Source organism: Scardinius erythrophthalmus (genome assembly GCF_964197995.2).
Source record: "Scardinius erythrophthalmus genome assembly, chromosome: 6".
NCBI classification, from domain to species: domain Eukaryota; kingdom Metazoa; phylum Chordata; class Actinopteri; order Cypriniformes; family Leuciscidae; genus Scardinius; species Scardinius erythrophthalmus.
This window is the reverse complement of record NC_138226.1, coordinates 45,702,580-45,721,748: the sequence shown is the minus strand read 5'-3', so window position 1 is coordinate 45,721,748 and position 19,169 is coordinate 45,702,580. Positions and strand designations below refer to the sequence as shown.

General features: G+C 42.3%; 1 protein-coding gene across 1 annotated transcript; it reads right to left on the bottom strand.

The window, feature by feature from the left end:
* Positions 1-1,146: 1,146 nt before the first annotated feature.
* Positions 1,147-14,186, bottom strand: LOC308692409 (E3 ubiquitin/ISG15 ligase TRIM25-like). Its single transcript, XM_081368379.1, has 8 exons — positions 13,538-14,186; positions 13,165-13,260; positions 12,853-13,077; positions 4,302-4,461; positions 4,085-4,135; positions 3,887-3,937; positions 3,692-3,739; positions 1,147-3,452 (listed from the first exon to the last, which is right to left on the bottom strand). The coding sequence occupies exons 1-8, from the start codon at positions 14,108-14,110 to the stop codon at positions 2,929-2,931; spliced, it is 1,728 nt and encodes a 575-aa protein (XP_081224505.1). The 5' UTR covers positions 14,111-14,186; the 3' UTR covers positions 1,147-2,928.
* Positions 14,187-19,169: the final 4,983 nt, after the last annotated feature.

The following is a 19,169-nucleotide window of genomic DNA, read 5'->3' as shown; positions in this document are numbered from 1 at the left end:
AGTTTCACAACATGTAACTACAGGAATTACACATTTTACATTACACATTGAGACGGTTTAGAATTAAAACAGGAATTATCATCTATTTTAATTCATAAAACTGGTCTCCAATTACACATTATATATGAAACGGTTTACAATAAAACAGGAATTAGAACTTCTGTTTTATTTCAGCTGTGAACAGGAATTTTTCTTCTGTTTACTTAATTAGAGCTATGAGCACGACAGGGATTAGACATCTGTGAATTTAAGCCGTGAGCACACATGCATCAAACAGCTATGAGCAGGAATTATCATCTACTCATCTCCCATAAGCATTAATCAAAATAGCCCTTTTATGATTTTATGCGTAGGTTTTTCAAAATTGGTTCGCGACGCCAATTTCTGACCAGGAGTTTAACGTTAACGTATTGTATAAGGCCTATTACGACTGAAAACTGAAGCACTGTTCAGATCAGGTTTACGTCCTCGTCCTAAAAGAGATCCTTCGTCTTCATTTAGTCGGTTTAAATCGTATTACATGAACTAACTGTAAAGAGTTTTGCTTCTCTTTACAGGGACACTGTAATATCATGAACTGCAGTTTTAGCACTTAACAGTGATTAAAAATGCTTAGACATTTTTGAAACTGTTAATTTGAAGAGCTGAGCTGGCTTTGTGCCTACGTCAGCTGAGTGAGTTCGCTTTTTCAGCGACTTACCTCACAATTCAAAACGCGCGTGTAACGTTACAAATATTAATACCAATAATACACATTCACTGAAACTGAATTTTTTTGCCCACCAAAATAAAGTTTGAAACTGCCTAGCGTTCTTCCACCAAACAATGTAGCGTTTACGACTCTGGGTTAATTTGAATTAGCTCAAGGATATAGGGAAAAGTCGCATGTACATTTATTTTATCAATTATCGAGATTACCTCGTTCTATGACTGGTCTAATCATCAGTTATTCGTCCAGCGAAGACTGTAAGATCATCACAGTCAAGAACAAACTCCAATAAAGTTTAGGTTCTGGCCACGAACAGTAAACTTTATGAGTTTATTAATTAAAACTACGGAATGTAGTCTAATATCGAGCTTGTAGCTTAAGACCTTTTATTTCAGTGACTTTAGAATGGTGGGTTTTTGAAACACAGAGACAGTGAAAAGTATAAATGGATTTTAATAAGTGTAACTTAACTAGATTATATGAGCTACGAATAGAAACGTACGTAAAAATGCAAACAATAAACACAACAAACATTTAAACAATAATAACATACGTGATAAGAATAAAATGACATGAAAGAAAGAAAGAAAGAAAATGGAAAGCTAGTAATTGTTACATACATAAACCTAAAGTTACGAGACACCGGGAAAAACAGCTTTTATCAGACAATGTAGCTTTACTTGCAAGTTTCTGTGCTCTTTCTGGTCAGGCTGAAGAAGAGGGAGCGCGCGCGTGCGCGTGTCCTGTTCTGCTGCGTCTTCCGGTGTCGCGCGAAGCTTGAAAAGGCTCACTGAAATGTACTATTACAGAGAAAGTTCGTCTCCCGGGATGGGAGAGGTCGGAAATCTTGGTTGCAAAGACAAGGCAGCTACTCGACCATGTGTTGGTCAGAGGAGAAGGTCCAAAGCCTTTCCCGAGGGTCCTGGAGAAGCGTTGCCAGGGGAGGAGAGGAGAGTAGGAGCAAAAGTAAAAGCAAAGCACCAAGAGAGAAGGGAAGCATGATATTTTGAAGGGGCCAAAACTCACGCCCTCTCACGGACGTGGGCCAACCGTCTTTAACAACGGATCGGGCACACCTCCTGATGTTTCGAGATCTATACCCCCCTTCCTCTTAGAAATTGGAACGATAGATTCGTTCGTAACATTAATATCACTGGTATTAATAAAACAATTCATCCTCTGATATGTGGCGTTAAACATTCGAGACCGTTGGGATATCTGGAACAAGACGATACCATGAATGGCACTGCTATGACATAATTACACACAGATACACGATTATAGTCACATCACATTGATTACAAACCAATAAAGTTATATAGGCATAGTATTTGGGACAAGGGATCATGCACACATCAAGAAAATACATTTAAACATTGTACCAAATGATTTCGATCACGCGTGGTAGGATCCATGTGGGTTTCTGTGTGTGTGTGCGTGTGTGTGTGACCAGGACTGAGAGTTCATGCTGCCGCTGAACTTTTGCTCTCTTGCCTATGTGTGTTAATGCAGCTCGGCCCACGTGTGGAATCACGAGGGGGCAAAATATGATATTATGCTCGGGGAATTAAAATGCATGGAACCATAACGTTTATCACAGTCCCTTACCAAAAATCTCCTTCGTCTCGCGACGAGGATTAGAACACTTTGAGGAACATAGGAATACATATCAACATTTAAAGAGTTTACTCTGAAGAGTTTCATGGAAAGTTCCATGTGTGTGTGTGGTGTGTGTGTCTCTATGGCTTGTCACGTGATCCCAAGGCATGGGGGGGGGTGTTCGATTGGAAGATGGCATTCAGCAAAGACAATGGCAGTTCTGTGGACCAGCCTGAGGTGTTTTAGAATTGATGCTGCTATGGTCCTGGAGAACTGAAACTGAAAGGAGTCAGTCTTTTAAATTTGCCTTCAGTACACAAAGAACCAATGATAGACATAGTAAGGGAATTGTCGTAATACCCCGTGACAGCTTGAGAAACAATATAGACCTGTTCGTTTATTTCATTAAGTCGTGGTAAACATTAACCAGCAGAACAAAAACGATGTGTTTTCGATCAACATGATACACTTAACTAGAAACAGATGTCGTTGTGGCTACAAATCACTGATACCACCTTTAATGTAATAAAGAGAAAGTAAGAGACTCTATAACATATCAGCATTTATGATTTATCATGCAGTATTATGGGTAGAATCTCTCTACAATCTATTCGGATTCATCAACACAGTTTCACTGGCGATCCATAACTAACCCTAAACCCAGGATAGAGCGGTTGAGTGTATGTGGTCTTGACTGTGTGGATGAGCCTCATTGTTTCAGAGACGCTGTAGAAGGACAGAGTTCCTGCACTGTGATCCACATACACTCCTGTTCTACTGTTGATGGGCTTTACAGGGAGTTTAGTCTCTATGCAATTGTGTATGAATGAGTAACTGGAGGAATAGCAGATCAAACTCCAGGACTGATCATTGTATCCAAACACACACTCTTTACCCGATCCCTTCCTGCTGATGCTCTTATATGACACTGATATACACACACCATTAATCCCACTCCACTCAATCTCCCAGTAACAGCGTCCACACACACTCTCTCTACACAACACCTGAGCATAATGATCAAATCTGTCTGGATGATCAGGATACGACTGCTCTAGGAAAGTGCTAGTAATCACTCTGTTCTTCTCAGACAGACGGAGGTGTTTATTCACTGTGTTCAGATCCAGAGTGAGCTGATGGGAATCTGATGGAGATAAAACACATCAGAATCAGGAATTATGAATCTGTCTGATCTTTTAATGTATCTGAACTCTTCATGTTCAATATATCATCAGTGTCTCAGTGCAGTTTACCAGATATCCTGAGCAAATCATCATTTACATGATCAACTCTAAAACTCTTCTGTCATGTTTTCTTTCACTTCTCCAGGAAGAACATGAACACACTCAGTGAGTTTTTCTGCTTGTTTTCTCAGTGACTTACATTGTAGGAAGTCGTTCCTGGTCCTGGGAACAATGTTGGAGAAAGTGACTGTGGAAATCAACAGAAATGAAGAGTGTGATTATGTCAAGAGACAATGATCCCTGCATCCATTCCTAAGACATTTCTAATATGATCTTCTACATGATCTGAGATGATGGAGGATCATTTCTGAGAGCAAAATCTCCAGGACTTTACCTCTGTCAGAGATCTTCTTCCTGGTCCTGGGATCAATGTTGGAGAAAGTGACTGTGGAAATCAACAGACATGAAGAGTGTGATTATCATGTCAAGAGAAAATGATCCCTGCATCCGTTCCTAAGACATTTCTAATATGATCTTCTACATGATCTGAGATGGAGTATCATTTCTGAGAGCAGAATCTCCAGGACTTTACCTCTGTCAGAGATCTTCTTCCTGGTCCTGGGATCAATGTTGGAGAAAGTGACTGTGGAAATCAACAGACATGAAGAGTGTGATTATCATGTCAAGATATTCACACTTTATCATGTGAAAATGATCCCTGCATCCATTCCTAAGACATTTCTAATATGATCTTCTACATGATCTGAGATGGAGGATCATTTCTAAGAGCAGAATCTCCAGGACTTTACCTCTGTCAGAGATCTTCTTCAGCTCCTCTTTGCAGAAATCCTCCAGTTTGACTCTCAGCTGACGGACAGATTCTCTCACGCCATCAAAAGAGGAGAGAGAACTGAAGGGATTGTCATTTACGTCTGTAGATTCAGGAGGAGCTGAGAGAGACTGGAAACTCTAGAGAAAACAGAAATCAAAGCTCATCACCTCCACACTTCATCAATAACCTGCTCTACTGTCAGATTTGTGCGGCTCTTGTTGATCTTTAGTAACTCTCCTCAATCCAGCACTTTCACAGCATCAGCTTCATTCTTCTTATATTCATTATGTGACATTAGAGACACAAGTTCTAGCGTTTGCCATTTACATTATATGTGAACTTCCTAGGAAATCAATTTAAGCTTGAGAAATACATAATTTTTATTAGAAATACTGCGATCATAAATCCAAATATTTAGTGTGTTTTGACAGCAACAGTAAAAAAAAAAAAAAACAATTGTCTAGGAAACATGAAAGTTATTCATTTCACATGTGGAAATAAAATCGAGAGGTAGTTTAAATAATCATTATCCTGATGAAATGCATCCATCTCCATCTTAGCTGTATTATATTGTGTAAATTGGATTCTAAACAAGTTTAATACACTGGGAATGTCATTAAAATCTTTGTTTTATTCACAAAATTAAAGGGCAAAGTTTGCTAAATTCATATTTGTGTGATTAAAAGGCATTAATATTAGCCTGGTTAAAACCAGACCATTCTCATACGTAACTTTATGGTCTGGCAAAGCTTCTTTAAGAACTCATTTCCAAAGGGGCGTCACCAACGGACGTCGCTCAAATGCCTCTGGGCACAATTGGATAGACCTAAAACCAATCAGAGCGATCGGCATCGTGTAAAGCCATATGCTGTGTCCCAATTCGCCTAAGTTACACTGCGCCATAAAAGTATGTACTCTTTTTGTGAAGAAAATGTATTTTCTTTTGAATGTGTAGCAAAAAAGTAGGCAAGCTTTGGGACATACTACTTCGTCATCTTTATCGGACAGATCTGTCGCGTGCATCCTGTCACGTAAACTGCCCTGTCAATCATCTTGTCACAGTTAAAATCCTCCATTAAATCTAATTTAATTTCCTACCGTTTTGGAGAGAAATGTAGTAGCACGTTCATCTGCCAGTGGGTCTTTCATAGAGACTGTCCTCATCATGTGTTTGCAATTTGAATATAATAATGCATTTAAAAGTTGGTGCGCTTCACCAACGGAGTGGACGTCGCTCAAATGCCTCTGGGCGCAATTGGATAGGCTAGACCTAAAACCAATCAGAGCGATCATCATCGTGTAAAGCCCGCCTCAACATTTCTGATTGGTGCCGCGATTTCGACGGCATGGAAATGGGCTTGAATGAGCTCTTTGCCAGACTACTTGCAGAGCAAATCTAAATTTGCCGGAAGTTGTCTGGGTTTTCCCAGGCTACATTAATATGTGATATTTTTGTCTTTGTTAATTTAATTTACTCTGAAATGTGAAGTACTAAACAATACATTTATATGTGCTTGGATTTGGGGATATTTAACTTTTAATAAAGCACTTTAAGTTTTATTGAAAAAATAATAGGCTACTGTTGCATTATTGAAAGTGAAGAAACAATACAGTTGTATGATTAAAGGAAACGTCTCTGTTACGTCAGTGACGACGAATGGGGTTTCGCTTAGAAAGCCTCTCACCTTCGAGTATACAAAACGAGCCACATATATGTGTGGATACACATATGACCCGGAGGGGCTGCATACGGAGTATCACTGGGGTGTCCAGCCACAGGTGGAATATTTCAACCCCAGGGGTGGCAAGGTGGCTTGCCGAGGGAAAGACACATGCTCAGAGAGGCTTACAGTGGAAATAAACATGTGGGGGGTCGCCCAGAGGGGGAACCATGCACATGGAGGCACCTAGCCAAGCGCGAAAGCTACCGGTGACATAACTCTGGCGTTGGTGTCAACAGCGCTGGAGGAACTCAGGGCCTGCAGGAGGCTCACCTGAGGAGAATATCGCACGTATCCCGTCCGTGGAGAGGAATGGCGAGCAAGCGAAGACACCTGAGCAAAATCTAGTACCGGCTGCTTGAAGCGTACATCTTCTCAAGAAGTACATGAGAAGAAACTGGCTCCACTAGGAGATTGTAGAATCTCGCAAATGTGTTAGGTGTCGCCCAGCCTGCAGCTCTGCAGATGTCTGTTAGCGAGGCGCCATGCGCTATAGCCCAAGAGGAGGCCACACTCCGGGTGGAGTGGCCCGTCACTCCAAGGGGGCACGGTCAACCTTGCTGCTGGTAGCCAAAGCAATGGTGTCCACTAACCAGTGAGACAACCTTTGCTTGAAGAGAGCCTTTCCCTTCAGCTTGCCAAATTCCCTTCAATGCCAAATTGTACAGACATAATTTTTAGCCAGGCTGTCATACAAAGAAATTATGAACACATGGAAAAAACAAGAGCGGAGGATGAAAAATTAACAACTGACTAACTATGTTGCACTCAATGTATGATTTTAGTTTTTCTAAAACCTGTAGCTGTAGTTTGCCTTTTTTGTCACTTAATATTCATCAATACTATTGATCTGCCAGCACTGACACCGTTGTTTGAGAACTGAACTGAGCTGGACGATGACATCACTGTTTTCTCCAGAGTGGCTGTATAGATAAATGAACTAAATAGATACATAATGATTTTTAAAATGGAAATGAATCAATGAAATGACTTAAGCTGGACAATGACACTATTTTCTTCTAGATCTGCTGTACAGCCAAGACTAACTTTGTTGCATTATTTTCCTGTAATCAATATAAAGCTGCTTTGAAACAATCTGTATTGTAAAAAGCTCTATAACAAATAAAGATGCTTTGACTTGAAATAATTTTATCAGATAAACACCTTCACTAAGTTTAGTGTTTTGATCTTCCCTCATGTTTTAGGCCACATCCACATGAAGCCAAAGCTTTCCCTACCTGATAGGTTTTTTTTTCCCGTTCAAAAAAAAAAAAAATTCCGTAAACACGGCGTTGTCTCAAGAAAAATCTGCGTACACACGAAACGTCCTGGTTGCGTATGCAACCTGAGGGAGGGAACGGAGGACGTAGTCGATGACGACTGAATGGGATCACGCTAGGGAGCTGATTGTCTTCGAGCGTGCGAGCACGAGCAAATGAAATTTTGCATGCATGATTTGCATCACACACTCCGCCCCGCGGAGAGAGTATAAATACGGAAGTGGATGCACGCACTAGTTGCTTTACGCTGAGGAGCCATGAGAACTCGGTCAGCGGTGGTCCAGCTATAGTGGCAAAGGGACTACGTCCTCCGTTCCCTCCTTCAGGGAACGGTGGGTTGCATACGCAACCAGGATGTTCCCTTTCAGTCGAGAACGTCAGACGTAGTAGGAGAAGGGCGAGGCTTAGGCCAGGGAAGTCAACTGCTGTTCCTACAGGACCACTGGGAAAGCATACCTTTGACAAGGAAGGAGAAGTACGCTGCGAAAACCACATCCTGGCCCGAAGGGGAGGTATTATGTGATATATACATTTACATTTACATTTAGTCATTTGGCAGACGCTTTTATCCAAAGCGACTTACAAATTAGGACTAAATTAAGCGAGTCATCATGAAGAGGCAAAAACAACAACGCAAGAAGTGCTCAAAATACGAAGTTCAGGCATTATTCGGAGTAGCATAAGCCCGATAGGTGAGGTTTTAAAGGGAAAGGGAAGTTTTTTTTTTTTTTTTTTTTTATGAGGTTAAGTGCTCACGGAAGAGATTGGTTTTCAGTTGTCTTTTGAATGTTGTCAGGGATCCTGCATTCCGGACGAGGGTGGGGAGAGTGTTCCACCAGCATGGAACTGTGAATGAGAATGTTCTGGAAAGTGATTTTGTGGCTTTCTGTGATGGAACCACGAGATGTCGCTCTTTGACCGATCGTATGCTTCTGGTAGGGATGTAGGCTCGTAGTAGTGAGTGAAAGTAGGAGGGAGCTGAGCCTGTGATAGATCTGTAAGCAAGCGTCAATGCCTTGAACTTGATGCGAGCAGCAAGAGGTAGCCAGTGCAGAGAGATGAACAGAGGAGTGACGTGGGCCCTCTTGGGCTCGTTGAAGACAAGACGAGCTGCAGCGTTCTGGATCATCTGTAGAGGTTTGGTTGCACATGCTGGAAGTCCAGTCAGGAGAGCATTGCAGTAGTCAAGCCTAGAAATGACCAGGGCCTGGACGAGATGTTGTGTTGCATGTTCAGTTAGGAAAGGCCTGATCTTCCTGATGTTGTGCAGTGCAAACCTGCATGATCGAGCTGTCTTTGAAATGTGATCTGTGAAGGTCAGTTGGTCATCAAACGTTACTCCAAGATTTCTGACCGACCTTGATGGGGTGATTGATGATGAATCTAGCTGGATGGTGAAGTCGTGCTGTAGAGACGGATTGGCAGGGAGGACGAGAAGCTCAGTCTTTGCCAGGTTGAGCTGCAGGTGATGTTCCTTCATCCATGTGGAGATGTCCGCCAGACAGCTTGAGACCCGTGCAGCTACTGTGGGATCATCTGGTTGAAATGAGAGAAAGAGCTGTGTGTCATCAGCATAGCAGTGGTAGGAGAAACCATGTGCCTGTATGATGTGTCCCAGTGATGTAGTGTAGATGGAGAAGAGGAGGGGACCAAGAACTGAACCCTGGGGAACCCCTGTGGTCAGTTGATGTGCTCTGGATACCTCGCCTCTCCATGCGACCTTGAAGGACCTACCTGTGAGATAGGACTCAAACCAGTGGAGTGAAGTTCCTGTGATGCACATAGATGAGAGGGTGGACAGATATACACATATGGACTGGGCGGCTGACCAGACAGTACAACATATGGAAATGTCACTGGGATGACTCCAGCCTAAACAGGGGGGAGGATCAACCTACAGTGACGGCAGAGCGGGCCGAGGGAAGACACGGGCTCACCGCAGGGAGCTGTACCGTGGAAAAATACACATATGGGATCGCTGTAGGGATCGCAACATATGGACCCAGCCTAACACAAGTTCCACTAGTATATACGAGTGATTTGGCCTGATAGGCCAAAAATTGCACACCTATCCAGTCCATAGGAGGGGAATGGCGCAGCAAGCCGACACTTCTAACTGTGCTTACGGTGAAGCTGGCTTCATGTAAAGGGAGCCCACAGGAAGCAGCAGTTCGAGACACATGCTGGATGTGTATAGGTGTCGCCCAGCCCCCAACTCTATTTAACATCTGTTCAGCGAGGCACTGTATGCCAACGCCTAGGAGGGAGCAGTACTCTCACTTATTCTCACCAAGACGAAGGCAACCACTATGAAGTGGGCCAACCTCAGCTTGGAAACAGCCTTCCCTTCTGCTGGTTTCCATAACAGATAGCGCTGGTCTAAGGTATAGGCTTTGCATTCTGATCACGTATAACCACACTGAGGCGGACGGACAGAGAAAGCCAGGGCTGAGTCTGCCTCCTCCGGGCAGCGCTTGCAGGCTCACCACCTGGTCCCGTAGGAGAGCTAGGAACCTTGGGCACACATTCAGACCGGGGTCTCAACTTGTGAGAGTTAGCCAGCTGAATTCCAGGCACAATTCGCTGACCGAAAGCTAGCAAGTCCCTACCCTCTAGTGGAGACGACGCGAGCAGGAGAACTGTTTATTAAAAAACAGAAATTTTTAACTCACTGTCTGTGATGGCTCAGGGGTGGTCTCTGCAGTGCAGTAGCATCAGAGAAAAAGACCCAAGAGGGTAAGGAGGGGAAACAAGGTGTTATATATTATCTCCTTGCTCGCCTCAGGGACCTGATGATCAAACCGTACTCTGCTCGGATTTGAATCCACTGCCTCATGATGTGCTCAAATGTAGAAGCCACAACATTTTAAGGTGGAGGTGACAGCCCACACTCCAACCACAAGCAGTTTAACACCTTCGGGATCTTCTCACGGAGAGAACACTCAATTCAACAAACAGGCTCGACTTCTATTAGAGGAGCAAGCGTCTTTTTTAGAGGGTGCTCAAGAAGTGATGGTTTCTACTGCATGACAATTCTTGTGGTAGACCAGAACCTCCGCGTCCCGTTCTTACTAGAACCAGACCTGGAACTTTCCAAGGTCTAGACGCGGGTGCCATCCCTGAGAATGTGCTCAGAGGAAGGTGTCAGGAAGGCTGTTGAGAGGAGGAGGTTGGTTGGCCAATGAGGGCAACTAACAAGATCTGCTCCATTGCACAAGAAAGGAGCAATGCTCAACACCAGATGTGAAGGGATCATGGAGCATCAGGAGCATCTCTGCTCAACACATGAGTGTGAAGGAATTCACTGAGCTTCAGGAGCATTTCTGTTCAACACCTGAGCGTGATGAAGATCACTGAACTTGTTCTCTTCCTGATTTTAGCACTATAGTGCAAGAAGGCTCACTGGGGAACGCATTTCTGCGGGGCCCAGGGCCAGCTGTGGCCAGAGTCTATGTCAAGGGATACCCACTCAGACAGAGAAGAAACAACTGGTGTAGGACAAATACGGAGGGGCAATCAGACGTAGCTGTGCGGCCCTGAAGTGGTTTGAACAGCTGGCCAATACGATACAAAATTTGTACGGATACAGCTAAACGCGTCTCCGTGTGGACAGGGCCTTAAACTATTTAAAAAATATAAATATAAAAAAAATCCTCATAATTTGATTTAAGCAAACTTGTAGGGTCATTTAAAAAAAACTCCACACATCACTTTTGGCCACTACTGTATGTTTTGTGTGGTCAGTGCCACAATAGTGCTATTTCAGACCCTGGTTACTGTGGACTGATGAGCACAAGTCACCGGTGCACTGCTACTTTTTGCTAAAAATTTGTTATTACTTTCATTTCTGCAGTTAGAGCATTGATTTGTAGAGTGGGAGAATCTATTCAATTTCTTAAAGGTCTGTTACAAAAAGAATACCTTGATGAGCAAGCTTTTATCGTTTGATCAACTCTGTCATCATTTAACTCCAAAACATTATGGGCCCTATTTTAATGATCTAAGCTCATGTTCTAAAGCGGACGGCCCAAGTGCACTTGTGTGTGTCTGAATCCACTTTTGCTAGTTTAACGACGGGAAAAATGGTCGGCGCACCCGGCGCATGGTGTAAAAGGGTCGTCCCTATTCTCTTAAAGGGACACTCCACCCATTTGCACTAAGCTTTGCATTGTTAGAAACCCAGTCATACTATTGAATGGTCGTGCAACACTCTCTCATTTTCCCCTGAGACGGGAGAAATCCGTTATTCACCTCTTACACTTCCTCCCTCAATGACGCAAAAATCGTCATTTTGCGTCATTGTCGGAGGAAGTGTAAGAGGGGGGGATTTCTGTTGAGACTACAAGCACTAGTTCCTCATCTTTCCCAAGGGGCGGGACCCGCTCACGCTACAGACCTATTACAGATCAGTGGGTGGGACTTTACTCTCTGAAACTGAAAGCAATATCCTCCATCTTGTTTGAAGCTAAGCTAACAGGCGCTGTGGAGACAGATGTAAAGTTATGACAATAGCGGAGGAGAGTACTCAATATGATATAGAAGATGATTTCGGAAGTCTGATGCTTGAATCAGGTCTTTGTGGCTACCTTTACAAGCCGCATTATAGCGAAGAGCAGCCGAGGCAGAAGACCTGCCTGCCGCGGACGAGGAGCACGGACTGGCTCGAGTTAGGGCGGACTGGTGGCGCCGGTGATCTCACTATGCAACTCATAGACTGTAAGATGCAACTACGAACACAGAGATAGAGTCTGTCTGCGGCAAAGAATTTCAACGATGACAATTTCTCCTGGACGAAATCTCTGAATCAGACGAGGACACGTACGTTTGTGTTGTGAACTATCCTAGTTTCGCACCGCATATGTTCTGACTGAACATCCCGGTACCATGCAATAATTCACCTTTTCGAAAGAAATACAAACGAGGAGTAATGCACTAATGAGTTCGCCAACTAACTAGACATTTTGTGTGAAATGAATTTCAAGCTATGGTGGTAGCTAGCCTTGTAGACGGAAGAGTGATTTCTCTTATAGGCAGATATGCGCTGTTCTGGATTAGTGGGAGTGGCTGCGGAGCTGTGCAATGTGGTGCATTGTGGGAGTTGTTGTCTTTCATACAAATGCGTCATGAAGTTATTTTTTGTCTTTCCTCGGTCACGAAGGCACCAAATTCAAAATTTATTTTACATTTCGACTACATATATGACCCACTTTCAATAAAAAACAATGTTCCTATGAGTGGAATGCCCCTTTAATGAGTAATGGGTGTGTTTTGGGTGTAACGTGCAATAAACCAATCAGAGTCTCATCTCCCATTCCCTTTAAAAGCCAGTTGCTATTTGCAAGTAGAAAAACTGAACACTTCTCTAGCGAGGACACGGATCTGCTCGTGCGCAAGGTTAAAGCGTGCAAGCAAACCATCTACGGGACAAAGTGTTTGCGCATTGTAGACCCGCCTGTAGGCGCATATTAGTAACGCATTCTTTAAATAACAAAAAATATATTGTCCTGTTCTTCACGATCTCTGTTACCTGCAGGAAATGTATGTGATCCTGTGTGTGTGAAAGCTGCTCCAGCTCAGCGTCTCTCCTCCTCAGATCATTGATCTCCTGCTCCAGTCGTTCTTCAGCTCGACTCACTGCAGTCTTTTCCTGATCTCTGATCCGCTGTGTCGCCTCAGAGCGGCTTCTCTCAATGGAGCGGATGAGCTCAGTGAAGATCCTCTCACTGTCCTCCACTGTTGTGTGTGCAGAGCGCTGTTAGGACACACATCACAATCACACAGTGAGCTTCAGTGAGTCCTGACTGAGACTTCTCAAACTTCTCTTCTTCTCCAGACTCACCTTATGAGACTCTACAGCCTCTCTCAGCTGCTGAAGATCTTTCTCTCTCTGCTGGATCCTCTGCTGGAACGACCTCTGCGTCTCCTTCAGCTGCTTCTGCAGCACAAACCAATAACACAGATGGCACTTTATACTGTCACTATATCATCATGTAAAGGGTAAAAAAAAAAAATTGTTTTGATAAATGTTTACGGTGTATTTTCACCATATTTTCTGTGAAGTTAAATGTGAAGCACAAATACGCTCAGCAGTGAAAGTCCACTTGCAGCTTCTGTTCACTTCTGTGACGTCTGCAGTGTGAATGATGTTTCCTGATCATATGGTGCCAATATAAATAGTGTCAACATTATTTTATCAGTGTGTAGTTTCATACCTGTTTCTCTGTCCTCTGTGCTGCTGCTGATACAGCGTCGTGGTTTTTATGTTCGTCCATCGTACACAGCACACATATAAACTTCTGGTCAGTGCGACAGAAAACCTCAAGGAGTTTATCATGTGTTTGGCAGATCATCTCCTGCAGTCGTCCAGTGGCATCAGTCACTTTATGTGGCTTACGGGAGTGAAAATCCTCATGACGGTCAAAATGAGTTTGACAGTAAGACTCCAGACACAGCAGACAGGACTTGATGGCTTTGTATTTTCTTCCAGTACAGACGTCACACTGCACATCTCCAGCTCCAGCGTAACAATCAGCAGGAAGTTTAGTCTTCTTCAGTTTCTCCACCAGTTCAGCCAGCATGGTGTTTTTAGCTAAAGCAGGTCTTGGCCTGAAGGTCTGTCTGCACTGAGGGCAGCTGTAGACTCTCATCTGATCCTCCTGATCCCAGCAGCCTGTAATACAGATCTTACAGTAACTGTGTCCACAGGAAGTGGTCACTGGATCCTTCAGGAGATCCAGACACACTGGACACATTAACTCATCCTGAGAAAATCTGGCTTCTGCCATTTTCCTGCACGAATACTCAGACACAAACACACAACAGCTCAACTGCACTTTAGTTTCTCTTTCTCAAACTTTTCCTGCTTCCTGGTTCGGTGTTTGAGTGTCGTGTGCAAAACAGATTTATCAAGCCTATAAACCCTCATTCCTGCTGAGTTCAGATTCTACAACAGTAAATGCAAAAACATTCACTGTAAACCCTAATGCTCAATTATTAATTGATTTGAGAAGGGTAAATTTAAATTAAACAAATTAGTTATATTTTATATGTGTGACCCCTAGGGGGCCTTTTTAAACCAATCACAAGTTGATAACCAACATTCTGAATTTTAGATGTTTACAAGCAGGCTATCCCAATAAAGGGAAATAAGACAAGAGAGGGACTGGAGTGTTATAAAAATAAAACAGTTTATTTTATTTTTCTCAAGTTAGACACACACATGAAAAACAGACCTTAGGCCTCTGTGCAACAAATTCAGGGACGGGGACAACAAAGTGCAAAATCAAGGTGTTTGAATAAATAGCACTCAACAAAAATTCAGCAACACTCATACAAACACAGAATAAGGCACATCACAAATCACATGCACAAAAAAAGTAATTTACACTCAGCAAACCAGTGACCACACAACAGAGTTGTTACCCCCCAGGATATTGCACCAACCCAATGGCCTAAGATACAAACATTACATACACAAACATGAAACATACAGCAACAAGCACAAGGGAGAGACTGATGGGCAACACAGTGGGCCTCCCTCCCACACACACACACACACACACACACACACTCAACTGAATACTAAAAACAAGGCACAGGAAAAACAGTGGCCAAGATGGCATATGACGGTCCTCCTGCAAAGAAAAGTTACAATATCATACAAATAATTATACAGGTCAAATCAAAGCTATGCCTAATTCGTAGCCTGTGCATCAATGGGCTAAAAGTTACTTAAACCGTAAAAGGTCTTCAATTGAATATAAGCAGTCGGAACAGGGCAAGGTGCTAAAGTAGCCTACATTACCAACCTGTATGAACGCAGACCGCAGCGTCGAGCCAAGAGCTTGTTTAGTTGTAATACTGTAGCGATCGCTTTATTCCATCTGGTTTTTACTTGTACATTCCCAGGCCAAACTATAATACAGACATGGCGAGTCAACATGACTAACTTACATACAATGAACAAGCATTCCGTGACAAAGATGTACACACGTGAGGGAGAAAGGAAGCCAGTGAACTTACATTCTCAGCACAACAAACAGCACTCAGCAAACTTGTAGTGGTCACACTATAAACCAGTGACTAATATAGACAGAACACAAATTAATGAGAGTTCATTACGGCCAGTGCCTAAAGAAAAAAAAAAAAAAAAAAAACTGAACGCTGCTCACGAGTAAAAGCAGAGAACTTACATTTTCGATGAAACGCGCAGACACAATTCGTAGCCGCCGATGAGGGCTCGTGAAGACAGGGAGCTGGATGTAACCACGGCACTGAATAACCGCACAAACACCAGGTCAAGCTACAAAACAATACAATAGTCTGAATCAGATCAGATCCATGCCAACCATGTTTTCACAAGGAGGCTAAAATACATTTAAGCATGAACTCACATCAACTTGTACAACCAACCAAGAGTCCAAGGAACCAAAAGTCTGTAGCAAAACACTAATGAGAGAGACCGCCAGCTTGCTGGATTTAAAGGTGCAGCGCCAAACGACCACCACCTGATTCAATCAAGGTGCAACCAGAGCCCGTCTACGGAGAGCCTTGGCACTTCCTATTAGCCCCATTGTATCGATCTTGGTTGCAGTTCCATTAGAATTCCACTGGAGGTGATCGCGGGCGAGTGCAGACTGAATGGGAGTCTATGGGGCTAGACGGCTAAATGTGTCTCTTTCACCCGATTGCCGTTGAGAAATCTCAGATTTTGTTGTAGATTTTGCAAGTTCAACATGGGTTATAGGGCGAAAGTTGAATGAACGAGTACTTATTTCTTTTCGATTTCTTACAGGTTGAGTTGTTGTTGCCCATAAAACGCTAGCATTCTGCTAATGACGTCAGCATTCTGACGTCATTGACATTTTAAAAGACTTTTTAAACCAAATAAGTGACTCTAAAAAATCTAACACCCAGCAATGTGTAATTTCTTTGCATCTCCTTTCGAATACAACATTCAAATTACTAGACAAAAAATTATATCCTGAGAAAAGTGGATTTTGAGGGTTTTTCGCCATAGACCTCCATTCATTCTGCACTCGCCTGCGAGCGCCCCCGCATGGACAGAGACGTGTTACTGCAGCCAGTCCAGAAACCGGAAGTAAGCAGAGAGTGCCAATTCTCTTCCTATTAGACATTCTCTGGTGCAATTCCCACTGCCTACGTCCTACCCGCTACATATGTATTTAGAACTTTCTTTTTCTTCTGAGTTCACAAAACTGACACATTGTAAGTAATCTGAATTGTTTAATTGTTTAAAGTTTTATGAACTTGTTTCTTTGAATTTAGACAAACTGATATATAACTGAAACTGGGCTGGGATTTCTATTTCTCATAATTCTTTGTAATTGCTTAAATTAAGTGTTATATCATGTTTTTTTGTGCAAGATTAATGTTAAGTGGGAGATGTAGCAGTGTTTAATGATATGCTATGAGTTTAATGAGTTTCTGTTATGTGGTGTTTTTTAAGGGGTTTCCATCATGGTGACGAGTGGAGCATGAGTTTGGTTTGAGAACAGATATGTGTTATATGTTCTATATTGTCGTACTCATTCAACAATTGTTATGCTAAACAAAATAAAATTCTGCCAGTTCTGCTAACTTAAACTTTTAATTTCTTAACTTAACATTTTTTATGTGACCGATTACCTCAAATATTTTGAGTTCCCTTTCAAGCTGCGTCGAGACCCTATGGGAACGGCCCCGCACTAGCTTCTGTGTCCTCAGCAAGCTCTGTCTGTGATACTGTTTCTGTCTATTTAGTGTTGTATTGGCATTGCAGTTACATTATATATATAAGTGTAACCCTGATGTATATATTTGTCATTTTCTATATTTACTGAGGGTGAAATTATGATAAAATGCTTTGTTATTATTATTTTTTTTTTGTAATTTGAAACATGTTTATGTTCAATATGTATATATATTTTTTTTTTTCGTTTTATTATAGTTGTGGTTGGGGCGTACATGTGAAAAAACGTGTCTAACATCATCTTGGGTTGTTGGTTCATGTGCATTGGCCAAATAAGAGACTGACAAGTTTGTGAGCCAATCAGATTTTCCTATGGGAGAGTTTTTTGGGTTGTTCAGAGAAAGTTTGGGAGAGAAAGTTCGAGAGAAAACAGAGGAGAGACTAGAGAAAGTTATGGGGAGAAAAGACGCGATTTGAGTGATTTATTTGAGTGTTTAAAGTGTTTTAATCTTTCCTGTAATCAGAAGTACTGCTCGTATTTCTTCACTAAGGAGGGGGCTCGTTGTAACTTCGGACTGTCTCATGTGAGTTTGCCGTCTTTGCATGTTTGGCTCGGCCAGAGTTGAACGCTGTGCGTGTTGGCATACTTTGTAGACTGAAGCTGTTGTCGTCATCTGCTTAAACCGAGCGGAGTTTCAGGATAACTATGGCGAGCGGATAATGACTTTTCTAAGTCTACCCTGAAGAAGGCGAAGGAGCAGTCTACCCTTCCGTCGCCGTCAGTCCGTGTCTATTTTTGAATGGGATTGATAGAGACGTCAGACGACAGACCGGCGGCGACGTCACGGCGGCGTCACAGTTGTAACGTATACCTTACGGCGACGTGGCGACGGCGTACGTGAGAAATGTATAAACAATCATAACGTCTGAACCAGGCACGTCGCCTAATAAGACGCCTGATACACACGTCGTCCCTCAGTACGTCGCCTAATAAGACGCCTAATACACACGTCGTCCCTCAGTACGTCGCCTAATAAGACGCCTGATACACACGTCGTCCCTCAGTACGTCGCCTAATAAGACGCCTGATACACACGTCGTCCCAATCTAATGTTATTTTTCCGATGTTGATAACGAAAAGTGAATAGCATGAGTAAGATTGGATTTGCAATAGGCGATCGGGAGACATGATTTTTGTTTTGTTTTGTAAGCTTTTCTTTAAAGTGATTTTTTGTTTAATATTAAAGCCTCTTAATTTTAAATTTGTCATCACCCAATTGCTTGGATTTAATAAAAAAGAAGCGAATATTCCATAAACAGGCTCTAACTTGTTGGTCTTTCTACAGCAGTGTTTCAATAAATGGTCTAGATCTTAGACAGAGAAGTTAACAACAAAGTAATAAAAATCTTTTATTTGCAAAATCTATCCCTGCCTCCAGATACAAATGGTCCCCCTTGTATGAAAATATTAATTGGAATGGAGCATGGAGTAACCCACATACATTTTTAATTACAAACAAATTAAAAGAAATATAATTTATTACCCCTGTAACAAGATTATCTCTAAATTTATAGCCTACCGTAGACGAAAAATGCAGCTTTTGCTTTGTGGAAACAGAAACGTTAGACCATTTATTCTATAATTGCTCACATAGCTCTTCTCTGTGGAATGATATAGCCTACAATGTTTCATTAATGGCAACATAAGAATAGGACAGAGGCCGCACTATGCATAGACGTTTTTTATTCGTTGCACAAAAGCGTTTCGGCGTGTGCCTTGAAGAAGCTATTATATTTTTAGGGCAGCACTCTAAAAAGTGTATTATCAAAAATTGAGTGAAGCCTGCTCCTATCCTCATTAATCATTAATGGCAACAACAATGTTTCAACAACTTGGCTCAAACATAGCCTACATTTATCTAATTTTGATATCTTCTTTTCCTTTTCTGACTCAAATTTCTCTGTACAATATATAGTCGACTTAATCATTTTGCTTGGAAAATTCTTTATTCTTAAATCGAAGTTTATGAAAAACTACGGTGACGCATTGCTGCCACATAGGCTACATATAATTTTTTCCACTCAATTATGTCGTAATAACGAGATCTTATGTCGTTTTGACGACATATTTTTCTCGTAATAACGAGATCTTA

What these genes read in the sequence shown, in the direction of transcription:
- LOC308692409 (XM_081368379.1), bottom strand. Translation starts at nt 14,110, where the DNA reads ATGGCAGAAGCCAGATTTTCTCAGGATGAGTTAATGTGTCCAGTGTGT. An exon ending in CACAGAGGACAGAGAAACAG is followed by an intron (nt 13,261 to 13,537) that starts GTATGAAACTAC and finishes TTTGTGCTGCAG; the next exon opens with AAGCAGCTGAAGGAGACGCA. An exon ending in GAAGAAGATCTCTGACAGAG is followed by an intron (nt 3,740 to 3,886) that starts GTAAAGTCCTGG and finishes TGATTTCCACAG; the next exon opens with TCACTTTCTCCAACATTGTT.